Raw genomic sequence first — 20386 nt, 5'->3', positions numbered from 1 at the left:
ACAAAATACTAATGAAACATATAGTTGAATAAACACTAATACTTGTTTTGATAATAACTAATAATATATTTACAAAAACAGTTATTGCTGCCACGTTGTTACTTATTATAATACAACAATATATAACAATCTTTTACATCAAGTATATCAAAATATTTTTTGTTCTTGTTTATTTTATAAAAAGTTGTTTAGAAGAATTTTAATCAATACGAATCATGTTATGATTTCTATTTCGTTCACCCTAAATTTGTCCAACTTTTTAGTTTTTATACAGGGGTTAGACAATGGACAATAAATTGATGTTGTCTACAATTATAACAAGCAAATGTAAATTATTGATGGAACAAACCGATCAAGATTTAATTAAAGTGCCAACAGTTTTTAATTTAACGAAAGTTCATAAAGCTTTGGGTACCAGTGTAATTTATAGTCCAATATATCCTCCCTCCCTGAAAAAAAACCCCAAGCTTTCAATTCTAATTTGTCCCAAACTTAGCATAATTCATATTGATTAAATCTATGTCTGTCTTATGTTTAGAAAAAGTTGTTTTTTAAAAATTACATTAAATAAGTTATCTTAAAAACAAAATTGGTAGGTATGTGTTTTACTTATTTAAACCTAATAGGTATTAATGATTTTTTTATTTATCTGCTAAGCAACAAAAAGTTCTTTTAAAACAAGATTTTTTATATAAAGTTAGTTTGAATAAATTCACAGCCGTTGTAGAATAAAGTATAAAATTAATAATAGTTCATTTTTATATGTATATAGAATAATAAGATTCGCCTATATAAAAGAAAATATATATTTCTTATCACTTGTATTAATTAAACTAAAATAAGGGCACTATATTTATATTATAAATGTTTGTTTTTCTAACACATTTAATTTCAAATCTGGACGGATTTTATTTTGTTATCTCTTGTAGAATATATGATTATTAGCACTGGCCTTTGATAATAATTTTCACCCTAATTTAATTAGGTGTTAAAGATTTTAATTAAATTAACTAAAACTGTAGGTATTTCATCTCTATACATAAACAGGACCGGAGGGATTTTCGTTATCATCCGTAGATCTTGAGAAACTATTGCCAGCGGTGTTGCCACTCCCATTACCGCCATTGCCCCCGCCCCCTGACATAGGCGTAGTAATGTACGGATGCCCGGCATCGTCAAAAAATCTTCGAAACGTGAATTCGTAAAATCCGTGATAGTCCCGATTATTGTCGTCCCGGTCGCTATCACTCTTATCATCATCATTGCGCAGCTTGTCCGGATCTATGGGGTCGAAATTTGACGTGTCAGTGTCGAACATGATCTGCGGTTTGTGGGGCGCTTCGCGCATGCGCAGGTGCGATGTGAAATCCACACTGTTGAAAAAGGCGTGCTTCTTAATTTCATCCGCGCCGCGCGTGCCTAACCGCCGTTCCGGTGAAGTACACAGTGCAAGGATTAAATCTGTCGCCTCGGGGCTAACGCCCGCCGACCGCGGGACAATCATATACTCCTGCCAGTGGATAACTTTGTATTGGGTCTCCGCCGGCGTGTTGGCCAAAAACGGCGGCTGTCCAACTAACATTTCATACATGATAACGCCTAAACTCCACCAATCGCACAGCTGGGTATAGCCCAATCGTAGCAATACTTCGGGGGCGATATAATTTGGCGTTCCGACAAGACTGTGGGCTTGGCACCTGGCGTGTTCTCGTTTCCGCCGCCGTTCCAGCGGTTTCAAGGAGTTGTTTGAGCTGGGGCAGCTGCAGCGGCCAGAATCCAGGTCAAGGTTGCCAGGATCCATGGAGTCCTGCCGGCTGTGCCCGCCCATAAGGTCATTGTTCTGGTAATATTTGGAGTTGTGTGTCCACCTAAGAAAAATAATTTATAATATATTATTTCAAACTAGAGGCTATGCTCTAAGCACCTGGCTCTTTTTAAGAAGGGGCATAAATATCCTAAAACCATTCCAAAACTTTAATCTAGTAGCAAACTAAACTAAAACCATCCCAGGAAGGACCTTTATGAAACTTCCCTAAAATGGAGAACTCAATCGGTTCAGTAGTTATCGTAATCTTAAGCTACAGACAAATACCTTTGCTACTTTATATTATAGGGTGATGAAATTTCACACAAATTATAGCTACCTATAGTTCTAAACATTAAGTGGATTTATTTTAAAAATTAATTTGAATTTATTTTAAAAAATTTCCGTAACATATTATTCTGTAACCATCTGCAAAAAAGGAATACCTACTATACCTATAGATAAAAATAATTGCGATGTCCTATGAAACAAACACTGAGACATTCTGTTACTTTTATAAAACAATTATCTGACTATCTATATTTCTATCGCAAGCAAATTTATCATATATCTTACCTAAAGCCAGTACACAACCCGAAATCCGTAAGTTTGATATGTCCTCTAGCATCTATTAGAATATTGTCAGGCTTGATGTCCCTGTGGATAAATCCCATCTTGTGAACACTCTCTATAGCACACACCAGCTCGGATATGTAAAACCTAAATTAATTGAGTTTAGCAATTATGAAAAACTTTCCTTAAAAATAAACAAGGATTTACAAAAGTTATAGAAAAATGTTCAGTGGCAATAAAAAAAAGAGAATGAAGGAAACATAACAGTAAAAAGTAAGCTGAATTTGGTGCTTTCCCTAACCTTGAGGGTCTACACATTACCCATATAATCACCTTAGGTAATAAACAAACAAAAAAAGGGGGGGATTCCGTGCTCTAGTAGGTACTTTGAGGGAAACCAAGGGGAATCAATTCATCCCAAGTTTGTGATGTTGTAAGTAGACTCGAACCATATACCCGAAGAACTGTCAGCGAGTGCTTTAACCACTCACACACTGATCTCCCTACTATGCACACTTCCATGTACTGTACAGTACAGGAATAAGATGCAAGTGGACGTTTTAATTATGGCTTTTCTTTTGATAGGAAGAAACTACATTTAAAAGAATACACAGCTTGAATATGATAAATTGTGATAGTTTTTTATCGCATCGTATTACAGACAGCTTCCAGACAAATATTAGATTAAAACCAGTAGGGTGTCCTATAGAGTAGTGGTTAGCGCACTACGCTGTGGTTGGGAAAAATCCGAGTTCAAGTCCCCTCATAGATATTGCACTTGGATGACAAATGCTGTTGCAATTTGTCATAATATAATCACGCAACCTTCCCTGTGATGCCCTTAGGTTGTAAGGAGGGAGATTTGTAAGAAGTGTAATCGTGCTTTCCCTCGTCCATGCTCCTCATTCATATGAGAGTGCCATTAATTAGGGTGGCTTAATATGGAACATCTGCCAAAACTCTAGGCCAGAGGGTGATGTAATAATTGAGTAGCTTCCACGAGAATTGCGGGTCAGCTTGTGATGTAACTCAGCTGTGCGCGAAGCTTACCAATCTAGGATTGGTCAAAGGATTCTCCCCTCCAATCTCCTGGTGCATCTGAATCCTAACTTCAGAGAATCAAGGCTACATACATACACATTAAAACCAGTTTTGTTAACCCCAATATCAGAAGACTTGGGCTAAAAAAATTGTTTATATTTCATATTTGTTTTAATATTCGTGGAAAATTGCCTGTAATACGATGCCAAACATAATTTTTCTGTATGGCTGAGAACCGGTTCTAATCCAACGGACATTGATCAGTTTCGAAGCCAATGTTACCTGGCAAGTGTTTCACTGAAGATTCCAAACTTTATCAGCAAAGACATCAAATCTCCGCCAGGAATATATTCCATAACAAAGTACAGATTGTCTCGGTCCTAAAAGGTTAAAAATTAATTAAGGATTTGGCTCTACAACTATGCCCATTATTAAGTGCTTGGCACGATATTTTAGACGAAGCATCTCTATATTTAAGGTTAATACTTTATATACTTACATGCTGAGCATTTTAGGCAATTTTACAAGAAATAAACATATTATTTACATCTTCTATTTATTCAGATTTCTTTAGAAACTCAAATTTCTTAGTATTAATACCTAGTGCTTAATAAATAATGTTTGTGTGTCCTGTTGTTTGATTTCTTTGATTAATGTAGTTAGTCATACTTGTTAAGTTATGCTTATTTAAAAGTAAGAGGATGTTTGACATCTGTCTGTGAGTGCGTGATACGAACGGCTAATCCGAAATGGGTTTCCTTTACTGTGAAGCTTCTTATAGGTCCAGGGAAGGCTTAACAATATTTTATTGGAGGGCACCCCATCTCTTTCAAGCGTAATACACCATAGAAAAAATCACTTCCGCCGCGCCGTTCAAAGATTATATTTAAAATATGTTATTTTCAACTTAAGTAGAAGAGGGTCTACTCCTCTCAACCCTTGACACAATTGCCCCTAGAGGCCTTTAGGGACGTGACCACTTGTGATAAATAAAAGCTTATTCATGTTACCTGGAAAGAATAATAAAGTTTGACTACCCATTCACACTCTGCTTCAGCTAGGATATCTCTTTCTGCTTTCACATGGGCTACTTGATTTCTTTTTAATACCTAAAAATAAAATATTGTGTTAAAAAATCTTCTAAAATATTTTGAAAAAATCATCTAGGTAGGTAATTCCTTTGTAAAAAATCTTATGTTATTATTATCTATCTGAAGATTGCACAAGCATGAAACTTAAAGCTAAAGTTACATAAAATTGAAGTAAAAAAATATCAAGATAAATATCATACCATTGGAATACACGGAATTGTATCCGCTAGCTACACCCAAGCTTCTAGCCCTTGCAGGACGCCTAAACCTTGCGGTGGCTTAACCACTGTGTGGGGCTAACCTAAACTAACTATTTTTAACACTTAGCCTAACTGAGCAAACCATATAGATATAATTCAAATGAGCAAAACTTTAACTATAACGCCTCCAGCTTTTCCGCTATACAAATCAACAAGAATAAAAACTTACCTCAGATTTCCTCAAAGTTTTCATTGCACATAGCTGCCTGGAGTCAACTTTTCTGACTAGAGCCACCTCGCCAAATGCTCCAATACCTATGAAAAATGTTTATAGGTTATAGTACAATAACAATCTTACTACTTTTTGATAAACTTGCGCCTGCGCCCCAAGCATCTAGACGATCTGTATACAAAGGAACGTTAGACGGGGATAGTAAAATATGTAAATAGCATAAAACCATACAAAGGCTTTAATCTAAAAATAAAAAAAGCCTAAAACTATCACGGGACATATAAGAAGCTCCCCTAAAAATGATTCCTCAGTTCAGTAGTTCTTGAAATCTTAAGCTTCATATATGTAAGCCTTACTACTTTCATATAGTAAATTAATGTAGAGTTCTAATACATTTTCATTGCATATCTATCCTACTAAATTTTAAAAATCCGCCAATAAACACAAAAGTTACGGTTTATTTTCTTACAGATTTTGGTGAGGTTTTAAGGATATTAAAGTAAAAAATCTTAAAATATACGTTGTATTTTCAATGTCAATGTTTTGTAGGTAAGTATTTTAATTCAACCTTGGAATAACAAACAAAGGAAGTAAAATAAAAAAAAAGGTTGTATTTGCTGCAAAAAAAAAATGCTGCAATTACGACTATTTACATTTTTATTAAGTTGTTGAATAATGCTGATTTGAAGCTAATCTTTTCTAATAAACTACCTATGGTTTTCAATTTCTTGAACATTTTCTTGTCCATCTTGGATCTTTTAACTCTCAGGTGGTTTGATTCTTTTTGGCACAACATTTTCCTCATCTGCTCTTTGGCCTCTTCGTCCAAGCTTATTCTAAAACAAATTGATTTCTTATTGGGGACGTTTCATGAGTGGGTTTATGCAGGGGTATTTATTCTGCATGGGATACCTATAGGGGGGGGGGCGGCGGGTTTGATGAAAAATGTATGGGAGCGGAAAAATGAAAAAAAGTTACAGTACCTACCTAGTGAAAAAAAAACTAGAAAAATATGAAGGAAGGGTTAAAAATATGAATAAAATAAAAGAGTATCTACTGAAATTTTTTTCCATTTTTGAGGAAAACAACTAGGTGGAAAAAATAAAGTACTTTGCAGCAGGGGAATAAAGGAATCTTGTGCAGATTATACACCCCTGGGTTTATGTTAATTTACATATTAGCTAGAAATCTCAGTATAAATACTTAAAACTCAATTTAAAAATCATTTTTTATGTGTAGGTACCTAGTTTATCAAGATATTTAAAAAAAGAATTGATGTTTCTAAAAAGATGGGTAAAAATCTTTGTTAATAGGTAGGTATTAACTATATAAGTAGGTAAGTATCTCAATTATTGAATCGAATGTTATAAGTAAAACATTTTTCTGCTTCGATTTTATCATTTTAGTTAATTAAATCTTACTTGAGCATTTCTTTTTCAAGTTGCATCCTTCTCTTTTTTCTATCCTCGGAGCTTTTAATAACATTCTCAATATGCTGCTCCATGTAGAATTTATAGGCCTGAGGGGGACAGTTACGAATCTTAGACTCTAATCTCACCTAGATAGTTAGATAGGTTATTATATACTATTAGTTAGAAGATAAAGGAGATAATTAGATGGATAGTTAGATGGATTGAAAAGTAGAAATCCTATTTGGCTGTTGAATATTAAAATCAAATATTTTTAAGGCAACAAATAAGTTTAAAGATTGATGAACAGATAATATTATACCACATCTCCTTTTCCTTTTCAGAATAGGTTTTCTTTTTAAGGATAGGGGTTATTTGATGGGTGGTCCAGCTATGTAATATTGAGATATGGATGAATAAATAGATAGATAGAATATCTCACCCCTTCTTTCTCTTTAGAGTAAGTTTTTCTTTCACAGATTGGGGATATTAGATGGGTGGATTTATAGGGAACAGTTATGTAATATAAATATAGATAGATAGAAATGCATGTAAGAAATGCATAGATAGATAGGATATCTCACCTCCTCTTTCTCTTTAGAGTAAGTTTTCCTTTCAGGAATTAAGGATGTGTGATGGGTGGATTTATAAAGAACAGTTATGTAATATAAATATAGATAGATAGAAATGCATGTAAGAAATGAATAGATAGATAGGATATCTCACCTCCTCTTTCTCTTTAGAATAAGTTTTCCTTTCAGGGATTGGGGATGTGTGATGGGTGGTTTTGTAAGGTCCAGTGGATGTAGGGGGTGGCATTTCATTTCCAGTGGTTGTATGACTATCCCCGGTTGGGCTCATAACTAAATAATTCAATTCTTTATTCATTTTGTCCAAAAAATAAGAACATTTCTACAAGTGAAGCTTTTTATAATTAGGTTCGGTCCGTCCCTAACAGTCCTTAAATATAAATATGCTAGAATTCTCCTGTTCATTGGTTCATTATTTAACAGTTAGGTACGATTTGGGAAACAGCTATTTTTGTATGATATAATAATCCTATCCATCTAATTTTTGGAATAATGATTCCTAGAACAACATGGTATGAATGTTGTCACCCATGTTAACTTTTATGTTTGTTGATAATAATCATTCATAAAACAAAATGTGAATGAAAAAGGACAAATGGTTAAAGAATAAAATACCTGTGGTAGCTGTTGAAGCAAGATGTTGGTGATGTTGTTGTTGGGAAATGTGGTAGGATTCTTCAGCATTTAGATGGGAAGACTGGAACAACAAATAAACATTATTAGTGTATCAAGAAAAATGTTATGTTAACAATCATTCTACAAACAGAAAAATAAATACTTTTTACCTAAGGATTAAATATAACTGTAAATTATTTTGGTAATAAAAGTAGTATGTATCTACTTCTTTTGTGTTATCACTTGTTTTATGTCTAGAGAGCTTCTTTGATATTGAACACAAACGGGTTTTATTATTCATCTTAATACCTAGGGTCCTAGGTAGTGGTTTTAGTGAATTTAATATTTAGGATTCCTAATACAATTTACTAACCTCATAGATACTTAAAAAGTATGATAAATAAGATATCGTCATGCCAAAGAAAAAAAACTATGAAAAAAAGTTATAACGTGACGTTGAAAGGTTAAATTACTTAAAATAAACGTTAAAATACAACAGAAATTTGGACAATTTTTTTTTGTTTTTTTTGTAATAAAACTTTATTGCTTTTATTTACCTGTTGAATGTTATTATTATTATTGTTATTAGAACCACTACTGGCAGTTGACACATAAGAAACCGGACTAGCATTATCCCGCGAATTTGGCGGCGGCTGCTGAAGCAATTTATTGCGGCCACTGTTACTATTATTGCCACTACTTCCCGCCGAGCCGGTAGAGCTCGCCCGCATCCGCTGCTGTTCGGCGGTCTCATTTGGCGGCGGCAGCTGCATGGGTGATGCTTTGCGGGTGAGCGGTAGTTTGCCAACAACGGAAGACTGGGCGGCTATTACGGAGTCGTGGTGGACTAGGTTGGCGTTGCTTGCAGGAACAACCTTGAATAAACAATTAAAATTCTATAATTTTAATTATTTGGGACATCGCCATATTTGGGATTAAGTCATAATGTACTTAAACGTGAAGCTTGATGGCTATACAAAAGTGACTCGTCCTACTCCATGACTTCTTAGGTCCATACATTAAGGAACAATGGCTATTAACACACACACAAAATTCTATAGAAATATCCTAAGATATGGCTCATTGGACTTGGATAAGTGAACCTTAAAATGTATTAGTTTAATGTTACATGTAGATAAGTTTAGATGTGAAAAATATTTTTTGACATTTCGGGGCTGTAAAAATATACCATTTTAGAGGGAAAGAATATTTTTACCTAGCTTAGGTAATTTATATTTTATATGAAAAATAAATTAAAAGAAATAACAAACTAAAAGACACAATTAAATGTTTCCTAAAAGCCAGCAAATTAATCCAATTTAAAATTGCTGAAAATTTGGTTTAATATTTGTATGGCGTAGTGATGGCGTAAAACTAGTGCCTTAATTAAAGAGAAGTCGGTAAGAAAAGGAAAGAGGTAAGAGGAGTGTGGGCAATTTTCACTTAGAAAAATTTGATTCATTGTCCCTGCCAAAAATCAAAATCATAATTTACCTTTGCAGTGTTGATAACAGGTGAGGCCCTAGTCAGGACAGGTTGAGCAACCACTAGCCCCTCGTCTCCAGGTGACATTACTCGGCCATTCCCTATTGTTATACATGTTGTATTGTGTATAGGTAGGTAAAGTTTTTTTAAATGTTGATTTTTCAGAGTTAGGACTCCCCGCAGAGGTAAGGCTTTAAGAAAAAAATCTAAACCAATTTATTTCAATTTATTTCAATTTATTTCAAAAACAAAAGGTTAACGGGGGGGGGGGGGTCAATGCTCGTTAGGCACTTTAATGGAAAGCACTAATATATAAAAATCATTAAAATTATTAGGTAAGCAAGTGTCTAAATTCACATTTAAATCACTTTAATGTTAGGAAAACCCTCGTTACCAAAACATAAAATATATACATTACATCCCTTGAACTGCAGTCGACGGATAAGGGGGTGGGGGCATCATATCGCCCCCGCCAGCACCTGGAACCGGAGATCCAGCCCCGCCTAATTGCATGGGCGACATAGCCTGCTGGCGGGCGGCGGCTGCCGCAATTTGCTTCGCTTGAATAGATGTATTATAGGAGGGCGGGTCGGAGTTTGGGAGTGGAGAGGGCGACATCATGATGGGCGACATCGGGGACATGGGTATGGGGGTGCCGGGCTGACTGTTCACCTTGTGTTGGATAGATTGGGCATAGCTGGGGGGAGGCATCTGCGGGGTTAGCGAGTTGTTGGTCACGGGGACACCTGTGGCTACACCTGAAAATGAGTTAGGTTATATTATATTAGAAAAAAAGTCTCAATATACCTACCTATTGCAAAGAATTATTTTAGAGACAAAAGTATTGTACTGTTTTTATACATTTTGTAATATAAATGTTACGTGTATGATGATATTAATCATTAATCATACAGTACAAGTTAAAGATTGACACTTTCTCTCAAAGTGCTTATCGAGCACAGGACCATCCGCCCTTCTTTGGAAATAAATTAAAATAAGGCAGGTAAGATTTCATTTTTAATGCCTAATTCCTGATGGGGGCCATAACCCTGCCGCTATGCCTATACCTGCGGTAATCTAAACCTCCGTGGCTGCCTTGTAGCCAAAGTAACCTAACCTAATATAAAACTCTTGACTAGGCACTTTGAGGAAAAACTACTGATTTTCATTTACCCGTAACAACGCCAGCGCTGACAATATTGGTTGTTGCCACGGCAGTGCCTCGCTGCACCATCGGCAACTGGACACTGCTGGCAATGCCCGTGGGAATTGTTGCCACGCTGCTGTTCAAGTCCTCGGGGGCACAGGCTGTCTGTAACACTGGCTTTTGAACCTGAAAACAGGGAATCTTTTAGTACATATGAGCCAATAAAGATACAATGACAAATCAATGACAGATTAGTTGTATCTCGTCTAAAGTAAAAAGTACTACCTAGTCAACTTTTATGTGTAAAACAAAACAAAAACAAATGTAAAATGTAGAATTTCTGTCTAAAATCCGTCTAAATAACTATACCTGGGTAGATTTAACAGACTGCATAAAGATTGGCGAGTGTGTCTTGGCCTGTCTGGCTATCCAAGCCTGCTGGGAACTGGACCTAGACGAACCACCTATTTGGGGTCCACCTAAAAAAACAAAAGTAAAAATCTACGAAAAGTTTGGAGAAAAAAAACATATAATAAACCCCTATATTATATTTAAGTATAAATTAAAAGTAAATAAAGTCTCCGAGAAAATATTTTTGTAAGACACCTAACTGTTTTGCCTTAAGCTTTTTAGAAAGTCCGATTAAGGCAAAGTAGCGGGGCTACCACTCAACATAACTTAACCTAACCTTAAAATCAATCAAACGAAAAACTAACCAACCCTTGTATTTTCAATTTATTACAAAAAAAGGGGGTGGTGTTTTTAAAGGGGGATGTGGAAAATAACCATTTGGGCAGGGGGGGGGGGTTTACTCGAGAACCCTTAGAGCTAGAGGGAGCTAATTTTGGATATAAGCTTCTATGGGGCCAAAGTTACTTTTAAAATTATCGTCGACCCCCCACCCCCCCCCCAAATTTTTTTTTTTTTTGGGGGGGGGGGGCGGGTGAATTATACTATAGGATGTTTCTCATAAACGACTTGAGATAAATGGAGCAAACCTTGGGATACAAGTTTTGTAGGCCTATATTTGATTTTAGAATTATCGTTGACCACCCACCCACCCCAAAACCCCTAATTTTGGGGGGGGGGGGGCGGGTGAATTATACTATAGGGTGTTTCTCATAAACGACTTGAGATAAATGGAGCAAACCTTAGGATACAAGTTTTGTAGGCCTATATTTGATTTTAGAATTTTCGTTGACCACCCACCCACCCCAAAAACCCCTAATTTGGGGGGGGGGGGGGGCGGGTGAATTATACTATAGGGTGTTTCTCATAAACGACTCGAGATAAATGGAGCAAACCTTAGGATACAAGTTTTGTAGGCCTATATTTGATTTTAGAATTTTCGTTGACCACCCTACCACCCCAAAACCCCTAATTTGGGGGGGGGGGGGCGGGTGAATTATACTATAGGGTGTTTCTCATAAACGACTTGAGATAAATGGAGCAAACCTTAGGATACAAGTTTTGTAGGCCTATATTTGATTTTATATTTATCGTTGACCACCCACTCACCCCCAAACCCCTAATTTTTTTGGGGGGAGGGGGGGCGGGTGGATTATACTATAGGGTGTTTCTCATAAACGACTTGCAGCAATTTTATTTTGGGTGCTACTCCCTTAGTTTTAGAGATAATTGGATGAAATCTTTTGGGCTGGGTCACTAATTATCCCAACTATTGGTATCTTTAAAAAAACGGCTGCGAGACCGCCGCTCCCGCCGCCCGCCGCCATTTACCGCCCCCACCAAAAAAATTTTTTTATTGCATTTCTCGCTGAATTAGGCAATTTGGAATCATTTGAGACCATGTTATTTTTTTCTAAAATTTTTCGCCTTACAAGCAACCTTGCGGGGGATTTAGTCATTTTTTTTTCAAATTCTCGAAAAAAATAACATGGTCTAAAATGATTCCAAATTGCCTAATTCGGCGAGAAATGCAATAAAAATTTTTTTTTTATGGCGGCTGTAAACGGCTGCGGGCGGCGGGAGCGGCGGTCCCGCCGCCGTTTTTTTAAAAAAGATACCAATAGTTGGGGTAATTAGTGACCCAGCCCAAAAGATTTCATCCAATTATCTCTAAAACTAAGGGAGTAGCACCCAAAATAAAAGTCGAAACAAAATTGTAAGTAAAGGGGGGGGGGGGAATGTGGTGACTCGTCACACGACATACCAGCAATTTTATTTTGGGTGCTACGACCTTAGTTTTAGAGATAATTGGATGAAATCTTTTGGGCTGGGTCACTAATTACCCTAACTACTGGTATCTTTAAAAAAAACGGCTGCCTGACCGCCGCTCCTGCCGCCCGCCGCCATTTACCGCCGCCACCAAAAAAAATTTTTTTATTGCATTTCTCGCCGAATTAGGCAAATTTGGAATCATTTGAGACCATGTTATTTTTTTCGAGAATTTGAAAAAATGACTTAATCCCCTGCAGGGTTGCTTGTAAGGCAAAAAATTTTAGAAAAAAATAACATGGTCTCAAATGATTCCAAATTGTCTAATTCAGCGAGAAATGCAATTTTTCGCCTTACAAGCAACCCTGTGGGGGATTTAGTCATTTTTTTCAAATTTTCGAAAAAAATAACATGGTCTCAAATGATTCCAAATTGCCTAATTCAGCGAGAAATGCAATAAAAATTTTTTTTGTGGCGGCTGTAAACGGCCCAAAAGATTTCACCCAATTATCTCTAAAACTAAGGGAGTAGCACCCAAGATAAAAGTCGAAACAAAATTGTAAGTAAAGGGGGGGGGGAAATGTGGCGACTCGTCACACGACATACCAGCAATTTTATTTTGGGTGCTACGACCTTAGTTTTAGAGATAATTGGATGAAATCTTTTGGGCTGGGTCACTAATTACCCCAACTACTGGTATCTTTAAAAAAAAACGGCTGCGAGACCGCCGCCCGCCGCCATTTACCGCCGCCACCAAAAAAAAATTTTTTATTGCATTTCTCGCTGAATTAGGCAATTTGGAATCATTTGAGACCATGTTATTTTTTTCGAGAATTTGAAAAAAATGACTTAATCCCCCGCAGGGTTGCTTGTACCATGTTATTTTTTTCAAAAATTTTTCGCGGCTGTAAACGGCTGCGGGCGGCGGGAGCGGCGGTCCCGCCGCCGTTTTTTTTAAAAGATACCACTAGTTGGGGTAATTAGTGGCCCAGCCCAAAAGATTTCATCCAATTATCTCTAAAACTAAGGGAGTAGCACCCAAAATAAAAGTCGAAACAAAATTGTAAGTAAAGGGGGGGGGGAAATGTGGTGACTCGTCACACGACATACCAGCAATTTTATTTTGGGTGCTACGACCTTAGTTTTAGAGATAATTGGATGGAATCTTTTGGGCTGGGTCACTAATTACCCTAACTACTGGTATCTTTAAAAAAAACGGCTGCGTAACCGCCGCTCCCGCCGCCACCAAAAAAAAATTTTTAATTGGATTTCTCGCCGAATTAGGCAAATTTGGAATCATTTGAGACCATGTTATTTTTTTCGAGAATTTGAAAAAAATGACTTAATCCCCCGCAGGGTTGCTTGTAAGGCAAAAAATTTTAGAAAAAAATAACATGGTCTCAAATGATTCCAAATTGTCTAATTCAGCGAGAAATGCAATTTTTCGCCTTACAAGCAACCCTGTGGGGGATTTAGTCATTTTTTTCAAATTCTCGAAAAAAATAACATGGTCTCAAATGATTCCAAATTGCCTAATTCGGCGAGAAATGCAATAAAAAATTTTTTTTTTGTGGCGGCTGTAAACGGCGGCGGGCGGCGGGAGCAGCGGTCCCGCCGCCGTTTTTTTTAAAAGATACCAATAGTTGGGGTAATTAATGACCCAGCCCAAAAGATTTCATCCAATTATCTCTAAAACTAAGGGAGTAGCACCCAAGATAAAAGTCGAAACAAAATTGTAAGTAAAGGGGGGGGGGAAATGTGGTGACTCGTCACACGACATACCAGCAATTTTATTTTGGGTGCTACGACCTTAGTTTTAGAGATAATTGGATGAAATGGGCTGGGTCACTAATTACCCCAACTACTGGTATCTTTAAAAAAAACGGCTGCGAGACCGCCGCTCCCGCCGCCCGCCGCCACCAAAAAAATTTTTTTATTGCATTTCTCGATGAATTAGGCAATTTGGAATCATTTGAGACCATGTTATTTTTTTCTAAAATTTTTCGCCTTACAAGCAACCCTGCGGGGGATTTAGTCATTTTTTTCAAATTCTCGAAAAAAATAACATGGTCTCAAATGATTCCGAATTGCCTAATTCGGCGAGAAATGCAATAAATTTTTTTTTTTTGTGTGGCGGCTGTAAACGGCTGCGGGCGGCGGGAGCGGCGGTCCCGCCGCCGTTTTTTTTAAAAGATACCACTAGTTGGGGTAATTAGTGACCCAGCCCAAAAGATTTCATCCAATTATCTCTAAAACTAAGGGAGTAGCACCCAAAATAAAAGTCGAAACAAAATTGTAAGTAAAGGGGGGGGGGGGGGGGGAAATGTGGTGACTCGTCACACGACATACCAGCAATTTTATTTTGGGTGCTACGACCTTAGTTTTAGAGATAATTGGATGAAATCTAATTACCCCAACTACTGGTATCTTTAAAAAAAACGGCTGCGTGACCGCCGCTCCCGCCGCCCCCCTCCATTTACCGCCGCCACAAAAAAATTTTTTTATTGCATTTCTCGCCGCATTAGGCAATTTGGAATCATTTGAGACCATGTTATTTTTTTCGAAAATTTTTTGCCTTACAAGCAACCCTGCGGGGGATTTAGTCATTTTTTTCAAATTCTTGAAAAAAATAACATGGTCTCAAATGATTCCTAATTGCCTAATTCGGCGAGAAATGCAATAAACATTTTTTTTTTGGTGGCGGCGGTAAATGGCGACGGGCGGCGGGAGCGGCGGTCCCGCCGCCGTTGTTTTTAAAGATACCAATAGTTGGGGTAATTAGTGACCCAGCCCAAAAGATTTCATCCAATTATCTCTAAAACTAAGGGAGTAGCACCCAAAATAAAATTGCTGGTATGTCATGTGACAAGTCACCACATTTCCCCCCCCCCCCCCCTTTACTTACAATTTTGTTTCGACTTTTATTTTGGGTGCTACTCCCTTAGTTTTAGAGATAAATGGATGAAATCTTTTGGGCTGGGTCACTAATTACCCCAACTATTGGTATCTTTTAAAAAAAACGGCGGCGGGACCGCCGCTCCCGCCGCCCGCCGCCGTTTACAGCTGCCACCAAAAAATTTTTTTTTATTGCATTTCTCGCCGAATTAGGCAATTTGGAATCATTTGAGACCTTGTTATTTTTTTTGAGAATTTGAAAAAAATGACTAAATCCCCCGCAGGGTTGCTTGGAAGGTGAAAAATTTTGAAAAAAATAACATGGTCTCAAATGATTCCAAATTGCCTAATTCGGCGAGAAATGCAATAAAATTTTTTTTTGGTGGCGGCGGTAAATAGCGGGGGGCGGCGGGAGCGGCGGTCACGCAGCCGTTTTTTTTAAAGATACCAGTAGTTGGGGTAATTAGTGACCCAGCCCAAAAGATTTCATCCAATTATCTCTAAAACTAAGGTCGTAGCACCCAAAATAAAATTGCTGGTATGTCGTGTGACGAGTCACCACATTTCCCCCCCCCCTTTACTCACAATTTTGTTTCGACTTTTATTTTGGGTGCTACTCCCTTAGTTTTAGAGATAATTGGATGAAATCTTTTGGGCTGGGTCACTAATTACCCCAACTATTGGTATCTTTTAAAAAAACGGCGGCGGGACCGCCGCTCCCGCCGCCCGCCGCCGTTTACAGCCGCCACAAAAAAAAAAAATTTTATTGCATTTCTCGCTGAATTAGGCAATTTGGAATCATTTGAGACCATGTTATTTTTTTTGAGAATTTGAAAAAAATGACTAAATCCCCCACAGGGTTGCTTGTAAGGCGAAAAATTTTTGAAAAAAATAACATGGTCTCAAATAATTCCAAATTGCCTAATTCGGCGAGAAATGCAATAAAAAAAATTTTTTGGTGGCGGCGGTAAATGGCGGCAGGAGCGGCGGTCACACAGCAGTTTTTTTTAAAGATACCAGTAGTTGGGGTAATTAGTGACCCAGCCCAAAAGATTTCATCCAATTTTCTCTAAAACTAAGGTCGTAGCACCCAAAATAAAATTGCTGGTATGTTGTGTGACAAGTCACCACATTTCCCCCCCCCCCTTTACTTACAATTTTGTTTCGACTTTTATTTTGGGTGCTACTCCCTTAGTTTTAGAGATAATTGGGTGAAATCTTTTGGGCTGGGTCACTAATTACCCCAACTATTGGTATCTTTTAAAAAAAACGGCGGCGGGACCGCCGCTCCCGCCGCCCACAGCCGTTTACAGCCGCCACAATAAAAAAAAATTTTTATTGCATTTCTCGCCGAATTAGGCAATTTGGAATCATTTGAGACCATATTATTTTTTTCGAGAATTTGAAAAAAATGACTAAATCCCCTACAGGGTTGCTTGTAAGGCGAAAATTTTTTTTAAAAAATAACATGGTCTCAAATGATTCCAAATTGCCTAATTCAGCGAGAAATGCAATAAAAAAAATTTTTTTTGGTGGCGGCGGTAAATGGCGGCGGGCGGCGGGAGCGGCGGTCTCGCAGCCGTTTTATTTAAATATACCAGTAGTTTGGGTAATTAGTGACCCAGCCCAAAAGATTTCATCCAATTATCTCTAAAACTAAGGTCGTAGCACCCAAAATAAAATTGCTGGTATGTCGTGTGACGAGTCACCACATTTCCCCCCCCCCCCCCCTTTTACTTACAATTTTGTTTCGACTTTTATTTTGGGTGCTACTCCCTTAGTTTTAGAGATAATTGGATGAAATCTTTTGGGCTGGGTCACAAATTACCCAAACTAATGGTATCTTTAAAAAAAAAACGGCGGCAGGACCGCCGCTCCCGCCGCCGTTTACAGCCGCCACAAAAAAAAAAATTTTTATTGCATTTCTCGCTGAATTAGGCAATTTGGAATCATTCGAGACCATGTTATTTTTTTCGAGAATTTGAAAAAAATGACTAAATCCCCCGCAGGGTTGCTTGTAAGGCGAAAAATTTTTGAAAAAAATAACATGGTCTCAAATGATTCCAAATTGCCTAATTCAGCGAGAAATGCAATAAAAAAATTTTTTTTGGTGGCGGCGGGCGGCGGGAGCGGCGGTCTCGCAGCCGTTTTTTTTAAAGATACCAGTAGTTGGGGTAATTAGTTACCCAGCCCAAAAGATTTCATCCAATTATCTCTAAAACTAAGGTCGTAGCACCCAAAATAAAATTGCTGGTATGTCGTGTGACAAGTCACCACATTTCCCCCCCCCCCTTTACTTACAATTTTGTTTCGACTTTTATTTTGGGTGCTACTCCCTTAGTTTTAGAGATAATTGGATGAAATCTTTTGGGCTGGGTCACTAATTACCCCAACTATTGGTATCTTTAAAAAAAAAACGGCGGCGGGACCGCCGCTCCCGCCGCCCACAGCCGTTTACAGCCGCCACAAAAAAAATTTTTATTGCATTTCTCGCCGAATTAGGCAATTTGGAATCATTTGAGACCATATTATTTTTTTCGAGAATTTGAAAAAAATGACTAAATCCCCTGCAGGGTTGCTTGTAAGGCGAAAATTTTTTAAAAAAAATAACATGGTCTCAAATGATTCCAAATTGCCTAATTCAGCGAGAAATGCAATAAAAAAAATTTTTTTGGTGGCGGCGGTAAATGGCGGCGGGCGGCGGGAGCGGCGGTCTCGCAGCCGTTTTTTTTTAAAGATACCAGTAGTTGGGGTAATTAGTGACCCAGCCCAAAAGATTTCATCCAATTATCTCTTAAACTAAGGTCGTAGCACCCAAAATAAAATTGCTGGTATGTCGTGTGACGAGTCACCACATTCCCCCCCCCCCCTTTACTTACAATTTTGTTTCGACTTTTATTTTGGGTGCTACTCCCTTAGTTTTAGAGATAATTGGATGAAATCTTTTGGGCTGCGTCACTAATTACCCCAACTATTGGTATCTTTTAAAAAAAACGGCGGCGGGACCACCGCTCCCGCCGCCCGCCGCCGTTTACAGCTGCCACAAAAAAATTTTTTTATTGCATTTCTCGCTGAATTAGGCAATTTGGAATCATTTGAGACCATGTTATTTTTTTCGAGAATTTGAAAAAAATGACTAAATCCCCCAGTGTTGCTTGTAAGGCGAAAAATTTTTGAAAAAAATAACATGGTCTCAAATGATTCCAAATTGCCTAATTCGGCGAGAAATGCAATAAAAAAAAATTTTTTTGGTGGCGGCGGTAAATGGCGGCGGGAGCGGCGGTCACGCAGCCGTTTTTTTTAAAGATACCAGTAGTTGGGGTAATTAGTGACCCAGCCCAAAAGATTTCATCCAATTATCTCTAAAACTAAGGTCGTAGCACCCAAAATAAAATTGCTTGTATGTCGTGTGACGAGTCACCACATTTCCCCCCCCCCCCCCACTTTACTTACAATTTTGTTTCGACTTTTATTTTGGGTGCTTCTCCCTTAGTTTTAGAGATAATTGGATGAAATCTTTTGGGCTGGGTCACTAATTACCCCAACTATTGGTATCTTTTAAAAAAAACGGCGGCGGGACCGCCGCTCCCGCTGCCCGCAGCCGTTTACAGCTGCCACAAAAAAAAAAATTTTATTGCATTTCTCGCCGAATTAGGCAATTTGGAATCATTTGAGACCATGTTATTTTTTTCGAGAATTTGAAAAAAATGACTTAATCCCCCGCAGGGTTGCTTGTAAGGCGAAAAATTTTAGAAAAAAATAACATGGTCTCAAATGATTCCAAATTACCTAATTCAGCGAGAAATGCAATAAAAAAAATATTTTTGGTGGCGGCGGTAAATGGCGGCGGGCGGCGGGAGCGGTGGTCTCGCAGCCGTTTTTTTAAAGATACCAATAGTTGGGGTAATTAGTGACCCAGCCCAAAAGATTTCATCCAATTATCTCTAAAACTAAGGGAGTAGCACCCAAAATAAAATTGCTGCAAGTCGTTTATGAGAAACACCCTATAGTATAATCCACCCGCCCCCCCCCCCCCCCAAAAAAAGATTAGGGGTTTGGGGATGAGTGGGTGGTCAACGATATTTATAAAATCAAATATAGGCCTACAAAACTTGTATCCTAAGGTTTGCTCCATTTATCTCAAGTCGTTTATGAGAAACACCCTATAGTATAATTCACCCGCCCCCCCCCCCCCCAAATTAGGGGTTTTTAGGGTGGGTGGGTGGTCAACGAAAATTCTAAAATCAAATATAGGCCTACAAAACTTGTATCCTAAGGTTTGCTCCATTTATCTCAAGTCGTTTATGAGAAACACCCTATAGTATAATTCACCCGCCCCCCCCCCCCCCCAAATTAGGGGTTTTGGGGTGGGTGGGTGGTCAACGATAATTCTAAAATCAAATATAGGCCTACAAAACTTGTATCCCAAGGTTTGCTCCATTTATCTCAAGTCGTTTATGAGAAACATCCTATAGTATAATTCACCCGCCCCCCCCCCAAAAAAAAAAAAAAATTTGGGGGGGGGGTGGGGGGTCGACGATAATTTTAAAAGTAACTTTGGCCCCATAGAAGCTTATATCCAAAATTAGCTCCCTCTAGCTCTAAGGGTTCTCGAGTAAACCCCCCCCCCCTGCCCAAATGGTTATTTTCCACATCCCCCTTTACTCAGCAATTTGAGGGAAACCGCCATAAAGACGATTATTAAGAAAATGAAGATTGCTTACCTACAGGAGTAACCGTTCCTCCGCCAACTTGAACAAAAGGATAATTACTAAATCCAGGACTTCGCCTAGTAAAAATATTGTGTTCTCATATTGATAGTTGATGGTTACAAATTCAAGGGTTGTCTATTCTGCATGGAATCCCCGGCTAAATAAGGGGGGTGGGGCAAAAAATAAAAAATAAAGCTATTAACTAAGGTAAAAAAGCTAATATGAACAGAACAGAGAACATTGAATTATTGAAAATAATCTTGACTTAGTATGTCTATCATAATGAAATACAAATATTAAATCAGATACCTATAATTTAAATCATAAGATACCATGAAAGTACTCAGATTTCAATATTAGGCCATATACAATCCAGAAAATATGCAAGTTCTTTGTATATCATCCATTTTTCCA

The 20386-nt window shown here is 37.9% G+C and overlaps 1 protein-coding gene across 1 annotated transcript; it reads right to left on the bottom strand.

Moving 5' to 3' along the window:
- Positions 1 to 45: 45 nt before the first annotated feature.
- On the bottom strand, positions 46 to 20123 carry LOC145332194 (serine/threonine-protein kinase LATS1-like). Its single transcript, XM_080177152.1, has 15 exons — positions 19985 to 20123; positions 10557 to 10666; positions 10214 to 10373; positions 9465 to 9798; positions 9050 to 9143; positions 8113 to 8430; positions 7556 to 7637; positions 7077 to 7213; positions 6363 to 6499; positions 5653 to 5777; positions 4939 to 5024; positions 4429 to 4527; positions 3701 to 3798; positions 2381 to 2524; positions 46 to 1868 (listed from the first exon to the last, which is right to left on the bottom strand). The coding sequence occupies exons 2-15, from the start codon at positions 10578 to 10580 to the stop codon at positions 1034 to 1036; spliced, it is 2673 nt and encodes an 890-aa protein (XP_080033278.1). The 5' UTR covers positions 10581 to 10666; positions 19985 to 20123; the 3' UTR covers positions 46 to 1033.
- Between the last annotated feature and the right edge of the window lie 263 nt (positions 20124 to 20386).

Source organism: Acartia tonsa, chromosome 11, assembly GCF_053477335.1.
Source record: "Acartia tonsa isolate MP-2025a chromosome 11, ASM5347733v1, whole genome shotgun sequence".
Lineage (NCBI taxonomy): Eukaryota > Metazoa > Arthropoda > Copepoda > Calanoida > Acartiidae > Acartia > Acartia tonsa.
The sequence above is the reverse complement of the archived record's forward strand: the minus strand, read 5'-3'. Positions and strand labels throughout refer to the sequence as shown.

Coding starts and splice junctions, on each gene's coding strand:
- LOC145332194 (XM_080177152.1), bottom strand. CDS start 10,580: ATGCAGTCTGTTAAATCTACCCAG. Junction 5,025..5,652: donor CAAGAAATTGAAAACCATAG/GTAGTTTATTAG, acceptor CATTTTTCATAG/GTATTGGAGCATTTGGCGAG. Junction 2,525..3,700: donor TTCAGTGAAACACTTGCCAG/GTAACATTGGCT, acceptor CAATTAATTTAG/GTTTTACATATCCGAGCTGG.